Genomic DNA, 17972 nt, shown 5'->3' on the forward strand with positions numbered 1-17972 from the left:
TTGTTAACATTGTCAAGAATTTGTCCTAGTCCTTACAAAGGAGTACTGTCATTACAAAGGAGTACTGTATCATCAGCATACCTCAGATTACTGATCAATTTACCTCCTATCCTAATTCCTGTCTTGAGCTTATCCAATGCTTCACGCATGATATCCTCTGCATGTATACTAACAAGTGAGGAGAAAGTAAACATCCTTGCCTAACTCCTTTTCCAACCAGAAGCCAATCAGTCAATCCAACACCTGTTCTTGCCATGGCTTCTTGCCCCTGTATAAGTTGGCTATCAACCTAATAATATGTTGAGGAAAATCCATTCTTTTCATTCCTTCCCAGTTTCACATGCTCAACACAATCAAAAGCTTTAGAATAGTCTAAGAAACACATTAGAAATTTTCAATAAAAGCATTAAAATAGGTAATATGCTTAAGTAAGAAGTATTGGTGGGGAGGGTGAGGCTTGAGTTAGCAGTAAGAGATAAAGCTAAATGTTTGCATAATCTATAAGTAGGGGAAATCAGTAGCATCTGTTGATATGAGGATATTATTAAGGTTTGGAATTTTAGGTTTTTTTTGGTAATTTCAAGATGCCAAGAAGTTTTTTGGAGTAATCTTCTATTGAAAATAATGGTATCAAAAAGTGAAGGGCATGAGAAAAAAAACTGGCAATAAAAAAGATGGAAAGAATACCATGAGATGGCAATTTGATGAGAATCCTCAGTGCCAAAACTTATCAAATGCTTTGGAAATGTCAAGTGCAACAGCACATGATTTTCTAAACCTTTCCAAGGCATGTGTCCAGAAATAGTGATGTAGATAAAGGGATCTGTGAATCATGAGTGGAGGAATCCATACTGGTTGTCAGTGATTAGCAGACAGTTCTTCAGGTGTTGAAGAAGTTAGCTATTGATGAATTGCAATAGACTAATGCCAGTACTTAAACCTAGAATCTGTCAACATGCAATGAAATAAGGGATAACCCTATTCATTAAAATCCTCCCTGTGCATCAGATTCATCTGCTAACAACCAATTATTTTAAATTATATGCACCATTATCTACAATCATTGGCACACCCCGGGAGGGGTGTGCCAATGATTGTAGATAATGACATTGCCCCCCCCCCCCCAAAAAAAAAAAAAAAGGAAAAAACACTAGAAAAATTTCCAAAAATCTTTTCCTAATTAAAATTCTTTTTTTTTAAAAAATTTATGTTGTGTCATGTCTTCTATTTCTATGCTAATTATGAATTAGCAGTCACATAAGGTGGGAATACCCTATAGCTCTCAGGAATTCTGGCCACTGTGAACGCAAGGCGAACAAAGTGGTGCTTGGGTGCTACTTCGTTTGCCCAAGCCGAGCCAGAGATCACGGGTATCGTGCATTGGCGATCACTACAGATGCTCAGTCATAGCTCGTATGCAATGTATAGCGTGTATTCTTAAATCGTCTACTCAACTCAACCCCCCCCCCCCCAAGATTAAATAGAGTGCACCACTGTCTACAATCATTGATTATAACATAATGCAGAACTTGAGAGAAGTAGGAATGGGAGAAGGAACCAATGATGGTGAGTGAGCAGGAGGTATATGAGGAATTGAGTAATCTTAATGTCAACAAGGCCATGGGAGTTGACGGTATATCACCGCATCTTGAGGAAATGTTCCAGGGAGTTAACAGCTTTAACTTATATTTTTAACATGAGTCTTAGATTAGCTAAGGTTCCAAAGAAAAGGAAAGATGGCAAAATTGTTCTGCTTCATAAAGGGGCTGATAAAACTAAGGCTTCAAATTATAGGCCAATGTGCTTGTCTGCAGTTGTAATCAAGATAATGAAGAAACTAGTGAAGACATGGATTCAGAACTGGGTAGACAGCAGTAGAATTCTCTTTAATGGACAGCATGGGTTTGCTAAAGGAAGATTGTGTTTTAGCAATCATCTGCTTACTTATTATAACAAGGTGATGAATACATTGGACAAGGGGGATGCATATACAGTAGTACATTTAGATTTTGCAAAGGCTTTCGATAGATTGCCATATGACAAACTAGTAATTAAATTGGAACCGATGGGACTGAATAGCAGAGTAGTGCATAGGATTGGAGATTGGCTGTCTGGTTTTGTATGGGGGGAGAGGGGGGATGATATACCAGAAGATAACTAGTGGCATGTGGGGTCTGTTTTGGGGGACACTGTTGTTTAATTTGTATGTAAATAACATTGAAAACAGCTTAAAATGGTGATATGCAGTTGTTTGCAGATGATGCAAAGTTGGGGAGTGTTATGAGCAGTAGAGCAGATGTAGCTTTGCAAGAGGACCTAAATAGACTGTCTGAATGGGCAAGCATGTGGTGACATCGATTTAATTTTGCAAAGTGTAAGGTTTTTAAATTTTGGGAAGCCAAGGTGGGATGCATAGTATAGGATTGGTGGGGATATTTTAGAGGAGGTGGAGGTGAAAGATCTGGGGGTGATGGTGGATAGGGACTTGAGATTTTGTGTACATTTTGCTAAAATGTACACAAAATCATGATAATGGGATTGATGCAGAGAACACTGACATGTAGAAATAACGATGTTTTGATTCCATTGTGCAAGATTTTGGCCACGTATGGATTACTGTGCACAGATTTGGTTGCCAGGTGTTCAAAAGGATGATGAGATTTTGGAGAGGATTCAGAGATGACTGACAAAGTTGGTTTCTGGAATGTGGAATAAAACAGATTGAGAGAATGCAAATTACAGAGCCTAGTGGATAGAAGAAGTGGCGGGGGGGGGGGGGGGAGACATGATCGAGATGTGTAAGTTGGGAAAGGGTAATTACCAGAGTAATGAGGAGGAGATTTTTCATAGAACATCTGGAGATGGGGAGAATGAGAGGCCATCCCTTGAAGCTCTATAAGGTGGGTGTGAACAAGGGAATGTGGAATAGATATTTTGCATGGAGAGTCGTTGATAGTTGGAATGGATTGCCTGGAAGTGTGGAAACAGTGAATGCATTAAGTCGCCGTATGATGAGCTGTGCATGCAAGAGCAGGACCTCTTACAATGAGTCTCTTGACTCCGTGGAGGTCTGTTGATAATAATAAGAATCCAAACCAGAATTGTTATTCTTAATGAAACCTCAGATGGAGAAGTGAAAAACTATCTAAACTACACTTTACATAATTCTTTTCTGTCACAAGGATGATAAATTACACCACAATGTCAGAGAATGTAAACCTTGAATTTGCTCTCATTTGATCTGATTAAGATCAAAACTTCCTTGCTAAACAGTTGCATTTATCTACAACAAAATTGGATAAAAGAAATTCTGATGCCACTCTGACCTCTTTGATTATATATATTTAAATCTTGATTTTCTGCATCAAATAATGAAACACTGAGATCATTTTCCTTGAGAAGTTCCATGTCCACAACACATATTGGGCTTCTTTTCTCTAATTCCACTGATCAAGCTGATAGGGATGCAAAGGTATTTGCCATTAGTAACAAGCTAACACACAGAATGCATCTACCAGACAATCTTCACATCCCTGCTAAGATTCTTAACTGTTTTTTTTTAACCAACTCTACTTCCAAATACACTTGCTGATATCATTTCTTCACTTGGTAATTACAGAGCACCTGCACACCCATTCATTTTGTTCTTGTGTTCTTTAGCATTATAAAGGTGCCAAATGGGATAACCAGCTTTGACTACTACTATGCCCATTTCGATGGCTGACTACCATTTCTATGTTCTTGATCCAAACATCTGCTTAGACCAAATAAAAGGAATGATTCTTAGAGGAATGATGATCTTTATCCTCCATTCCACCCCAAATTCCTGAACATTATCAACCCATGGTAGATAGGCAGATTTGGGATTTGTATACGAGGGTGGTCTGAAAAGTTCTCGGCCTAACAATAAAAAAATGAATTTATAATTTCAAAATTATTTTTATTTTTCAACATAATCTTCCTTAAGACTTCTAAGCAGACTAGACAAAAAAAATTTGTGAGAAACGACCCGGTTTGCAGAAGAAAAAAATTATCTTTCAGGACAATGCACCTGCCCACAAAGGTGTTTTGGTAATGGCATTTATTCCAGCCATGCTCCAGTGCCATTATCCCATCCCTGTAGTGGTTCTCAGTAAGATCTGAAAAATACCCCTCTACAGCTGCAATCACCTCTTGATTCAAAGAAAAATGCTGACCAGCAAAAAAGAGTTTTAGTTTTGGAAAGAGACAGAAGTCAGAGGGAACCAAATCTAGGGAATATGGTAAATGTTCCAACAATTCATAGTGAAGATCCCTTAATTTTCCCATTGCCAAAACACCTTTGTGGGCAGGTGTATTGTCCTGATGAAAGATAATTTTTTTCTTCTGCAAAGCAGGTCATTTCTCACAAGTAATATTCCCTGGTTATTGTTTTACCCTTTCAAGACAATTAATAAACAAAATGCCTTTGATCTCATCTCATCCGATTGGTAACAGGTTGAGTCCACTAAGAAGAAAGGTTCTCCACTTATCGCGATCTTTAGCCATCTCAATCATGACTCTATAGCTGTAGCTGAGTAAATGTGAATGTTCTTTCAGCAACTTTATCCAAGTACTTCTTGGTCTGCCTCTAGGTCTTTTTCTTCCGATACATCCATTCAGAGCTAAATATGGGAGTTTATGAGGGGCCATTCTCTGAATATGACCAAACGATCTCAGTTGATGCTTAATGATTGTGTCTATTATATTATCTGGGAAGTCTAAATCTGTTCTGACTTGATCATTAGTCTTGTGCTGCATCCAGTGGGTGTTATTAATTTTTCTGAGGCATTTCATTTCAAATGCTTGAAGTTTCTTGATTGGTTGTTGAGTTAATCTCCAGGCTTCTGAAGCATAAGTAGCCGTTGGGATAATAATTGTTTTATATAATTTTAATTTTATCGTTGGGATTTTTTTATTTTTCCATATTTTGTTTAGTTTATTCATGTTGGTCCAACCTAGGTTTAGCCTGTGTTTTACTGTTTCCATATTGTTGAGGTTACTAGATATAAGACTGCCAAGATAAACATATTTATTAACTTGTTCCAGCAGGTGATTTTCAAGATTTATAGAAATATTTTCTTCTTCTCTACCTATCTTCATTATTTTTGTTTTATGAAGATTTATTTTCATACCATAAGTTTTACAAGAGTCATTTAAAATATTAATAGTTTTTTCTAGCTGTGGTTTAGAATCTGCTAAAATAATGATATCGTATTTTATGTGATTAATGTTGGTACCATTGATTTTTACACCTGGTTCATCAGCTATGGTTTTACAGACTTCTTCTAGGAAGAGGATAAAGAGTTGAGGTGAGAGAGAGAGGGCATCCCTGCATTACACCTTTCTCGACTCTGAAATTCTCGGTTTTAATGTTGTTTGTTTTAACAAAAGCTTTGGTGTCTCCATAATAATTTGTAATAAATGTTAAAACGTAAAAACTCCATTTTTACATTTTTTAGGATGGTAATCAATTTGTTTCTATTAACTGAATCAAAGGCTTGCTTAAAATCTATGAAACAACAGTATATGGGCAGGTTGTATTCCCAATATTTTTCTGCAATATTATTAATGGTGAAGATATGGTCCATAGTGGATCTATGTGGCCTGAATCCTGCTTGGTTTTCCTCTATGATTTTTTCTGTAAGCACCTGTGTTCTCTTGTGTATAATTCGAATGAATAGTTTATAACTATGACTTAAGAGTGCTATGAGTCTGTAATTTTCGCATATTCTTTTGTCTCCTTTTTTGTGAATTGGTATAATAATTCCTGTTTTCCAGTCAGTTAGAATTACTCCAGTATAAAGAATTTGATTAAATAAATTCATTAAGAAATTAATGGCTTCCTTGCCACCATATTTCCATAGTTCTATAGATATTTCATCTTTACCCGTAGCTTTTGAAAGTTTCATTTGGTTTATTGCATCTATAATTTCTGCTGAGGTTATGGGTGGTGCTTTTTCATATATCATCTTTTCTGATATACTTTCCTCCTCCTGTTCTTTATGAAATAATGTTTGACAGTAGTCCTTCCAAATTATTTTAATATTTTGTATTGACCCAGTTTCTAGATTGTTTTTATCTTTCATTGTTAATGGTTTATCTTTATAGATCTTAGTTAATTCTTTGATAATTTTGTATACTGTTTTATTATTATTTCTTTTATTAGCTTCTTCGCAGAGTTTTGCTTTTTCCTCCAACCAGTTATTTTTGGCAGATATGCACATTTTATCAATTTTGTTTTTAAGATTCTTATAATGTTGTTTATTTTCTTCTGTATTTTTTATATTTAATATATGCTTTGCTGTTCTTTTTTCTTCTAAAGTATTTAGAATTTCAGGGGTTATCCATTCATGATTTGGTCTTGATGTAACAAGTATGTTTCTTGCAGTACTTGTAACAATTTTTTTACCTTGATTCCATGTATTTTCTATAATGTCATAGGATAATCTTCTAACCCATTTCCTATTAGTGTCTGATGATTATCTTGCATAGATGTCTCTTTCAGTTTTGACAGGTCCACTTTGTTGATAGGAGCTTGTGATTTATGATACTTGAATTTTAGTTTAATTTTTGCTGCTAGCAGTTCATGGTCAGTGTCGAAGTCTGGAGTTTTAAAGTTCTAACATTTTGCACTGATGATTTCCAATTGCGTTTGATTAGAATGTAATCAATACAGTTCTTTGTTGTACCATCTGGTGAGGTCCATGTGTATTTGTGGGAAGGTCTATGGAAAACAGGGTGTTACAGATAAATAGATTATTTGCTTTACAAAATTCTAAAATTCTTTCACCTCTTTCATTTCTGTTATCAACTCCGAACCTGCCCATAACATCCTCCATGCCTGGGATGAACTTCCCAATTTTGGCATAAAAATCTCCCATCACTATTAATATATCTTTCTTATTGGTCTTGCTTATTAGAACTTGCAACTTATCATAAAAGGTATCTATTTCTTCATCTTCATGTGACTGGTCGGGCATGTAGATTTGAATAATTGTAAAGTGAACATTTTTTTCTTTACCTTTTAATCTGATAGCGATCATTCTTGGGTCACGTGGTTTATGGCCATGACTGCATTTTGTAGACTATTATTCACTAAAATGCCGACTCCTCTATGTATATTGTCCTCTCTGCCCGAGTAGAATAGTTTTCCTGAATTTAGATTTATAACTCCTTCTCCTGTCCAATGGGTTTCAGCCAAACCTAAAATGTCCCATTTGATCCCAGCAAGTTCTTTTTCCATCAAATTTATTTTCCAAGGTTTTAACAGTGTCCTTATATTTAAGGGTAAGAAATTGAAATTCTATTGGCTGACCACATACTAAACTTCTCGACTGCTCCCTGTGATCTAGCACCAGTCGCATCGGTTTCCTCGGACACAGTAACTTTTCTTGACACAGTGGAGACTCCTGATTCATAGGGTTGAATGGCAGAATAATGCAGCCGGCTTGCCACTCCTCTGCTGTATCCTTTGGTCCACAACTCCTTATTCTTTATTCGGAGCAACCCATTTGGGGTTTCCCTTATCCACCACCCAAGGGACGCACCTGGTAGGAGTCAGGTCTCCCCCAAAATGCCTTTAGCATCCCAAAACACCGATGCCATGACCTTTCCTGCTGATGGAACCGACTTTGTTTTCTTCAGCGCTGAACATCTGGCTTCTTATCTGTCTACTGTTTTGACTACTGTTTGGATTCTGGTGTGTAATGGTGAATCCAAGTTTCATCCATAGTAATAAATCGACGCACAAAATCAGTTTTATTCTTGTTAAAATGCTCCAAGCACTGTTCAGAGATTTTCATGTGAGTGAATTTTTGATCTGCTATGAGCAAGCACGGCACCCATCTTGCGCAAAGCTTTTTCATTTGCAATTCTTCATGCAAAATGTATCCTACACGTTCTTTTGAAATGCCTATAGTCTCAGCAATTTCACGCACTGTGACTCACCATCATTCAATACCATTTCATGCACTTGATCAATGATTTCTGACACTTTTTGGACGTGTTTCGCATGGATCACCTTCAAGGGTGACATGGCCACGTTTAAACTCGGCAGCCCATTTCTTAATTGTCGAAAATGAAGGAGAAGAGTGCCCGTAAACTTTTATGAACTTCGAATGAATTTCATTTGTAGTTAAACCTTCTTCCACAATGAATTTTATAAACGCACAATTTTATCCATTTCAAGGGATACAGACAACACTTTTGCTTCAGACAGTATAAAACAAACTACTCGATAGAATGACTTGCAATTTCACATAGATGCTTATTACAGATGTACCAACTTAGAAAAAAAAAATTGTGCCAATAGTTTTTCAGACCACCTAAGTATAGTTAGGAGTTGGTGTAAAATGGCCTTTTGAACAAAAGAGAATGCCTAGTTTCTTGTATGGTGAGGAGGCTATTGATGTGATGTGTTTATATTAGACCAAGTAGAGCCAGAGAGAGCGATCTGATCTTGTCTAGTGATCTGTGTATTACTGAAGATAAGGGTAGGTAAGCTGAGATTTCTATTATCTCTTTTGGAAGAGAAAAGGCAAAACTTTATTGGCACTGAACATGATGTGGTTGTTCTTGTCCCATTGAAGAACATTATGTAGATCAATAATTATAGCACTAGTTGTAGATGATCACGTAGCCTGGGATGTCAGAGTACTGCATGGTTTGTCAAATGATTAGGATGAGTCGAGAGTACTATTGTCAGCAAAGCTGTGCATAGGATCAGTGGTGATTTGTGAACAAGAGAAAGAGAGTTGGTGATAGGACAGTCTTGAGGCACTCCAGCATTGATGCGAAGCTCGAAGAGAGGGAGCCATGACTTACAGAGAGAAAGCTTGCTACCCACTTACAGACAGTGGCAGGGAAACCAAAGGATGGCAATTTGTTAAGCAGGCCATGATGCCAAACATGGTCAAAGGCTTTGGAAATGTCAAAGGCAACCGCAAAAGTTTCTCCGAATCTTTTTACAGCATGTGTCCAGTGGTGGGTAATGTAAGCTACAAGGTCAGTTGTAATCTTGAATGGCAGAATCAATACTGGTGGTTACTGATTAATTTGTGGGCCTCTACGTTGTGGAAAAGTTGGCTATTGATTGCAATTGCTCAGTAGTTTGAATGGTAATATAAAAGTTAGTCAAACTCTTCTCCTTGCTGACTTATTTTCTTTTATAATTTAAATTAAACGTATTATGTAAAACATGAGTTTTTTTTTTTTTTCAATTCAAGTTTAACCAAAACCATGATAAATTATGCTTTATTGAAAATCTTACTAAATATTTTTAGACAATATTAAACATTTTGGGCCACCTCCAAAATGTTTAATCATACTTTCAAAATTTAGCCATTATATGCTATTTTTGAACCTGGGGGTAAATACAGAGGTTACCCAACATTTGTTTTTTTTGCTCTCTCTCTTTCTTCTATTTAAATGAGTTATTTGGGTATTTGGATACATATCATAATACCTTGCAGGAATTTCATTTTGATGCTGGAAATCCTAGGGTTGAGGATTTCCTTAAACCTTCCTTTCAAAAGGGAGTTTGATCACAAAGTGATATACATTCCATTTCAGTGGTTGTTCTTGGTGTACAGAAGATTTGAAAAAATTATCTTATGATAGCCAGTTGAAAATCTGCAATTATGCTTTTCTGAGTGTCTGCGAATTTAGAGCTGTTATGTGTAGGAGGTGAAAACAGAACTTTCTGTACTACTTCAAGGTCTCGTGCAAACATTCAACTGAACTACTCATCATGTCTGAGCTGCCCACTGCTCATTATTCTTACTGTTTGTCTTTGACATAAAGACACCTATCTATCTGTTTAACTTTCATGATTTCCTGCAATTTTCATTTCTTATGGTCAGCATGCACACACACCACTATTTTTACTATCTGTGGGAAGACAATGACCATATGATACATCACCAGGTAATTTCTTCTGCTATATGCAAAAGTAGATTCTCCTCTGGATAGCAGATGAAGACAGAGAACTGTTTGAGTTTAACTACATTAAATTGATACTAGATGCCTGCAAAATTCAAATGTGTTTAAAAGTTGTTTTGGCCAAAGTTTTTAAATGCAAGAATGCACTTGAGAATACTCGTGCACAGCTGTAAAAGGTTACATTTCCATTAATAAAAAAAATGAAAAGATTAAATGACCATTAATAAAATTAAAAACATCCAATCATATCTCTCCTTGGCAATGCATTCTATTTACCATTAGAATAATTTAGTTGTTGCTCACTTGCTAATCATACTTCTATTCAGTTTCCATGAATTTCCCTCCTGCTCTATGTTGAAAAAGTACATTCTTATCATATAAAATCTCTTTAACAACTTGTAGTTATGTCATGTCATTTTTCCGTTTTTGTACCAAACTCTTTAATACACATTCTCTTAATGATTCCTAATAATTCAACTCGTTATAGTCCTGACACCTTAGTTACATCTGCATGCCTTTTCTACTATTTTCGTATATATATATATAATATATATAAAATCTGGATGTACAGATCTACACGATGTGTAAATCTGGGAGATAGTCAGTTCAAAGGCTTATAAAGAAATATAAAGAATCCCTTCTTATCCCCATTCATCAAAAAGCATATATTTACTAAATATATTTCCTGAACATCAGACCATCTACGGTAAACACATTGCCAATATAAACTCTCTCTCTCTCTCACACACTCTCATTATGAGAGAGAGAGTTTACTGCAGATAAAATGAGAGAAAAAAATTAAGACTGTATAATTATGAACTGATATGGACAAAGTAGACTGGAAAACCATATACTGGAGATCCTAGTAAGATGGAGAACAACACTATCATCCTTAAAAAATACTCAACCAAAAATTATTCTGGGAATCAACTTATACTCTACAAATTTGAAGAAATTTGGAGCTAAAAAAAATGGCCAAATACCGTGGAGACTGTCATCCTTCATTTAAATCAACCAAAAATATTTGATCAAATTTTGTTTTCTTCAATTTTGCTGTATTTTCCTTGAAAATGCCTCTTGCTATAGGCATAATATTGGATTAAAATTTCCTACATGTGCAGTTCCACTGTTACACTCTAATGCTTGCGATTTATGAATTCAAAATGAATTCATAAATGAAAACCTTATTGCTTGGTAACAATAAAATTGATATCCTTTTTTCTTTTGCATGTAGCAGCAGCCCATTCAGGTGTTCTTTGAAGAGATGGAATACTGGAATCATTCTTTCTTGTTGTTTCAAACTTTGCATCATCAGCAGATACCTATGTCACTCTTTACACCATCCAAAATATCCTTAAATTAAACAACAGCAGCTAAAGAATAAATCATGAGGCTGCCTTCATTCTCTATAGCTCCACATCCTCATACTCTTGGATACCTAGTGGACACTTTGTTCATATCCATGCTACCAGCTTATTATTTATTCTTAACCACTTTATGCAAAAACTGCTAAAAGCTTTTAAAATGTTTATCTGAAATCTAATACATACAGCCTTATACACTCAAATGTCATTAGTAATAAAACATGAATAGATTACTAAACAATACACTTGACAAAGGAATTAAGTTAGGATCACAATTTAAAACTTCTGAATTCTCATTCTAACCAGCTTTTTTTTTGTTTTTTTTTTAAGACCTTAAAACACTACTCCAAAAATTTTAGCAATACCCTTGTGTAACCTGACCATATTTTCATCCCAACCAAATCAGAATTAAGGCTCAATTAATATTCTCTGTCACTAACTTTTTTTACATTTGTTTTACAACTTCTGTTGTTAGTTCATAGGCCAGGATTGGCATGTATATCCAGTATACATTTATATACTTTGGGATGAAGAGATCACACGTGGTGTACTAATTGATGGAAATGACCTGCAGGAAATTGATGAGGCAAAGGATTTGGATGTGATTATGGGACAAGGAGTTGAAGTTTAGAAGACATATTGCAAGGGTTGATAAATTAGCACATAAGCTACATTGATGAGCAGGAATAGGGAGATTATTATTCCCTTTTATAAGGCTTTGATGTCAAATCTGGAACTGCTGTGTGCAGAACTCTCTACCACTCCCCCCCCCAATGGTTTCCTGGAATCCATTGGGGGGGGGGGAGTGGTAGAGAGGATCCAGTAGCGGGTGATCTAGATTGTAACAGGTCTATGAAATGCTCCCTATGAGAAAAATTGAAGGTGTCTGTGAACTGAAGGACTTCAAAAACTAACTGACAGACGAAATACAGGAAATGGTTTTATAGGAATGGCACCAAAGACTATGTTCAATAGATGATAGGACTAGATTTTTTGTTTGAACAGTGAAATGATGTCAGAGGTGGTTGTAAGTGCTTGTCAGTAAATGAGTTCAACAAGAGATATGATAAGTGTTGTGTGAGCAATGGTTAGAATGGGTCTCCTATGATGAGTCTAACTTTATGCAGATGGAGGTAGACTCATCTATATCATCATAGGAATAATGAGGATAAGGAAATAATTTATTTGTGTGGATATACTGCTATAAAAGAATGTTAAGCTGAAATATGGTGGAAGAAACAGGATGAAAACAAGAAGCAGACAGACTTATTAAAATAAGGTTATCATATTTATCAGTTTATATTTATTTTCTAATAAAAATATATAAATCTTTATTCATAAAAAAGCATAAAAATTTAATATACAATACAACAAAACAAATGGCAAGGAATAAATTTTTGTGGTATGATCATAACACATCATGTATAGTGATAAAAAATAATGAAAATCTAAACTTTGGTTGCATTTCTCAACTATCCATAATTATAATTTCCCCATATATATATATATATATATATATATAAAACCAACAAACAATAATAAAAATTATTCATGATTGAATATTATTAAAATTGTATTAAATGACCGATACCTGATGCAGGAGATGGAAGAAGTTAGTACCTAGTAGTATACTAGATGGATAAGTTTTGAGTTCATTTGAGTTTAATTTATTGAAGAAATAGCGTAATGAGAGCAATGTACATTTGCAAATGATAAAATCTGAAAGAATTTTCAAGAATAAGTCCATGTATTAAATGCATGATGCCCAAAAAAAGGACTGAAGTTAATGTATCAAGTACTGTAATAGTTTGCCTTGATGTTGGCTAAACATAGGATGAGGCCAAATTATTGCATTACTAGGTAACAGATGAGAGAGCAAATAATGTAAATCAACAAGTATAGTAATCAGAAACCTGCAAGCAAAAGGTTGAAGAACAATGGGAGAAAGTGGGGGGAGAGAGAGAGAGAGAGAGAGAGAGAGATCACCAAAATGATATCACCAGCAGCTATATGAATGTAGATTACAAACAAAATTTGTATGAATGAAAGGAAGAGATCTCATTGTAAGTACTTTATGGAGTATAAAAAAAAAGATCTGTATTTCAGCAAGCCTTATATCGGGACAAGGTCACAGATGTCTGAACAAAGGAAACAACTGGATTAATGTGTCTACAAGTGAAATATATTGCTCTGAATGGATGGTTGAAGACAAAAGCAAGATAATAAGATAATCATACATAAGATAATGGATCTTCTACATATCAGTGGACTACAAACTAAAAGTTACAGTAATAATGGGGGGGGGGGGAAATAGAGACAACTAGATCTCTATATCTGAATATAAATTAAGTTTTACTATTTACTCATAGATATATTCACGTGGATTCTCATCCTCTATCAAGCCAAACATTTCACAGTGTAACTTTTGGCTTGATAAATAACTTAGACACATTTTTTAAAATCAGTACTACACATGAAAGGTTGCAGAATCCAGAATGTTAGTGCGATGTGTAGGCAGGGATTAATGGAGAAGAAATATATTAATATTCTTTTCTGAATGGAGGATGTAGTCCTTGGGACACAAGGGCTGTTCCTGAGAATTGAGGTTGATGGAATGAAAGAGAAGGTTTGGTTGATTAACAGTTTGCCTATAGATGGATATTGGACAGCTGCCACTCATATTATTATAAGTTTTGCAAAAAAAAAAAAAAAAAAAAAAAAACATTGGGTGAAAAAATACCTCTGATAAAAGAGACATTAAAGCAGAAACAAATTATCTGTAAGACATTAGTAGGAATAAGTCTGTGGAGAGGAATTACTGATTAGCTAAACCTTTAAAATTCTTGATGAAATTCTCTAAAAGTTCGTGATGCCATCTAGAAGACAACAGTATCAAGAATTTTTAGAGAAATTTTAGTGCCCTACATCAAACGCAAGAAGTGTATTCTAAGATGGTTGGCTTAATATTGGACTTTATAGCTTGGCAATGTAAAGTAATGAAAGTATTCATCAATTTTTCTCATCAAGATCTGATCTAATTTGGTGATCAGAATATTATCAAAGGTAACGAGAGAAAGTGAACTAAGATCCTCTTTTAAAAATCGAAGAAAGAAGATTGAACTGTTTTGGGAGTGCTGAAAGTGACTAGTTTATCCTAACCCCATCAAAGAATAGTATGCAGATTTCTGCTTAAGGCACTAATTGTAAATATTTGAGCCTGAGATGTTGTGCACTGCAAAGTCTGTAAAATGAGTAAGAGAAATGAAATGCACTATCATCAGCAAAACTATGGACATAGAAGTCAGCATGAGAATGTCATTTGTGTATAGGAGAAAGAAGCAGGTGACAGAAAAAGCCCTAGTGATAGAAATAAGGGGTCTATTCTTTCCTGCACTAGAAATAAAGACTGAAGAGAGAAAGCCACTGACATAACTTGTAGCAAACAACAGGATGAGAGACGCCACTAATCAATTATAGTTGGAAAGCAAAACAATGGGATGGTAGTTTGCAAAGAAACTCATTATCAAATGACTTGAAATTGTTAAGAACAGTAGCACAAAGTCATCTTTAGCACTCTCCTTTGCACCTGCTTAATTGTATATACATCACTACAGAAACTAGGACACTAGATGTGCACATGATAGCTCGCACACTCTCCTTCGCACCTGCTTAATTGTATATGCATCACTACAGAAACTAGGACACTGGATGTGCACATGATAGCTCGTGTGAAGTCATATCAAGGACTTATAAAGAGGCAAAATAAGTTCTTAACCTTGCAAATGAACTTGTCCTTATCCTCACTCATTTCAGCATTGCAATTATCTTCTAAATAGTATTAGCAATATCTGCTAAATGGCTTCTGAACTTCAACTTCCTATCTACTAAAACTCCAAGATTCCTAGCCTTTTTAGTATCTACTAGCATAACCCCAAAGAAAATAACTTTATGTTTACTAACATTGAACTGACCATCATTTTTACATGTCCACAATTCCAGTTTTTGTGAAAAAAAAAATATGAAAACAAATAAAAATAAGCAAACCTGGTATAGTGGTGAGTCAACAGCATATAGAACAAAACACAAAACCAGCAGGTATCCAGACATTATATACACAGAGTTCAAACCAATTTAAAAAAATGGATCTATGAGAGTTAATTAGAAATAAAACAGTTACTCAATGCATGGAGACCAAAGACAATGACAACAGATAGAGTCTTAAGGGTAAACCAGGGAGACCAAATAGACACCATTATTATTATCATCATCATTTCAAAAATGAGAATGTTAAAAAAGAAATTTGAAATTACTAATGCATAAATGGAGACAAAGGATTATCAGGGCAGGTATGTAAAGCACAAATGCCATGAACAAAGACATAACTTACAATTTGTTGGTAGGAAATGATTAATAAAATTTAAAATGCGTTAAAGCATCATAATGTATCTCTTAACAGTACGTGACATGTTAATATTGGTTCACATTTTTTGCATGTGAACTATTTTGCATGTGAAATGAATTACAGTCATTTCACTATACAATAAGTTCTACAAAAAGAGTATCAATTTTTGGTACAACCATATATCACAATTTTTTTTTGATATATATATATTTCACACTATATAACATTGAAATATTGTAAATGTAATACAAAAAGCTACTTAACAGCAATTATTCTTTAACAGATTTCTAAATGTTTCTAAATGTATTTCAGCATGCTAGATGCATTGAAATCTTGCATAGATCCTTATTTTCTTCACTCTAATATTAGTAGTACCTCAGTGCATGTAGGATGCTAATAAATATTACTATCAAAAATAAAAAAAAAAAGCAACAGTTACTTTTGATATTAATAAGCATTATATTTAAAAAGACAATGCTGACATATGACTTGGCAAAAGGTATTGCCAAAATTTATTATTATTATTTTTTTTTTTTAATGACAAATAGTCAATGCATCTCACAGAAGCTTTCTCCACAACATCAATATATTCCTATAATAAACAAAATGGCTATAGCAATGGGATAAAAGCTGTAGTGACTATTCCTGTTATTGAATAGATTCCATTATTACAGAATATATTATTTCAACTGTTTGTTAAAAATAGTAATCTACATATTTGGTGAATGTGCTGAAATGGATGCATACTATCACATATGTCTCAAACATTTTTTTTTGTGTATAAATGTGTAGCAATTAAAATAAGCAATAATTAAATTATTAAAATTTTCACTTATAACATGATGTTCTTTATCAAACAGGACTAATGCAAACACAAGACAGACATCATTACATCATAGTTTTCAACCTTTATCAGACCCATAGTATCCTTTTCTTAACCGAAATCATCTCTGGAACACTAATATATATAAAATATAGTAAATATATATTTCTATCATGTTTTATTTCAGTTTATTTTAAATTTATATGCCTAATTCCAAAATAAGTTGCATTCTGCTCAATTTACTTTAAATTTGTATGGCTATGAAAATCAAAATTTTCAATCAAATGTATGGATATATATATTTTAACAGATCCCAAATAACAAATGTAATTAAAATATCAACCAGATCAATACTTATAGGTATACCAAAGGAAGGACAGACAGAGTGCTGCTCCTAAATGTGGATATACATCTTTGCAAAATGCACTTAAAGACTGTTCCTAAAACATTCAAATATCATGAAAATATCCTGCTCATTTAATAGTCAGTGAAAATCAAACTGAATCAAAATTACAATCAAACATCCATGGCATCATAGGATTTCTCTTATCGCCTTCGCCTGTGAAGCCAAGATTGAAAACTAATGCAATATCTGTTATTGTCTCTCAATATTTACAGTCCATACATAATTATTTACTAATAAACTACTTTAAAATATTTATTAATATTACAAAGAGTTATGGTGTGATACTTGTAATACATCATAAATGTCATCAAGACTATCCTGTAAACACTTAACAAATCCTTTTCCATCTGCATGTTGTGAGTAGGAACTTACAAGACAACCCATTCTGTCATCTATAAAACCATAGCCTAATCCCAGACCATCTTGCACAACAGGACCAAATCCTCCACCAACAAATGCTGGTCCTAAAAGAGTAGATGTTGAAAGTATAAAATAATTTGCAACATTATATGCTGGGTCTTGAAATAGCTCTGGCAGTGATCCACCTTTCTTCTCAGCTAAAGTTTTCAAGCCAAAAAGATGACGATCGAATCCCTGTCCTATTGAAATATAATTACCAATCATTTGTATTTTCTGTAATAATCACATTTTTATTCTGTATATGTGCTTATTATTTAAAGTATATAATGACATTAACTTATAGAATATATATATACGAGGGTGGGTCTAAAGAGTTCTCAGCCTAACAATGAAAAAACGAATGTATAATTTCAAAATTATTTTTATTTTTCAACATAATCTCCCTTAAGACTAATACATTTATTCCAGTGATGCTCCAGTGCCATTATCCCATCCTTGCAGTGGTTCTCAGTAAGATGTGCAAAATACCCCTCAACAGCTTCAATAACCTCTTGATTTGAAGAAAAACACTGACCAGCGAGGAAGAGTTTTAGTCTTGGGAAGAGACAAAAGTCAGAGGGAGCCAAATCTGGGGAATAGGATGGATGTTTCAACAAT

At 34.4% G+C, this 17972-nt stretch overlaps 1 protein-coding gene across 1 annotated transcript in view; it reads right to left on the reverse strand.

Annotated features, from left to right (window-relative positions):
• Positions 1-12652: 12652 nt before the first annotated feature.
• Positions 12653-17972, reverse strand: part of CPT2 (Carnitine palmitoyltransferase 2) — a 153521-nt gene continuing 148201 nt past the window's right edge. The window contains exon 12 of the mRNA XM_090401463.1: positions 12653-17554. Coding sequence (XP_090257589.1) covers positions 17217-17554 — 338 coding nt within the window. The 3' untranslated portion in view covers positions 12653-17216. The remainder of the gene's footprint in view (positions 17555-17972) is intronic.

This window comes from Typopeltis vanoorti, chromosome 12, assembly GCF_054136105.1.
Source record: "Typopeltis vanoorti isolate ZY-2024b chromosome 12, IOZ_Tvanoo_1.0, whole genome shotgun sequence".
NCBI classification, from domain to species: domain Eukaryota; kingdom Metazoa; phylum Arthropoda; class Arachnida; order Uropygi; family Thelyphonidae; genus Typopeltis; species Typopeltis vanoorti.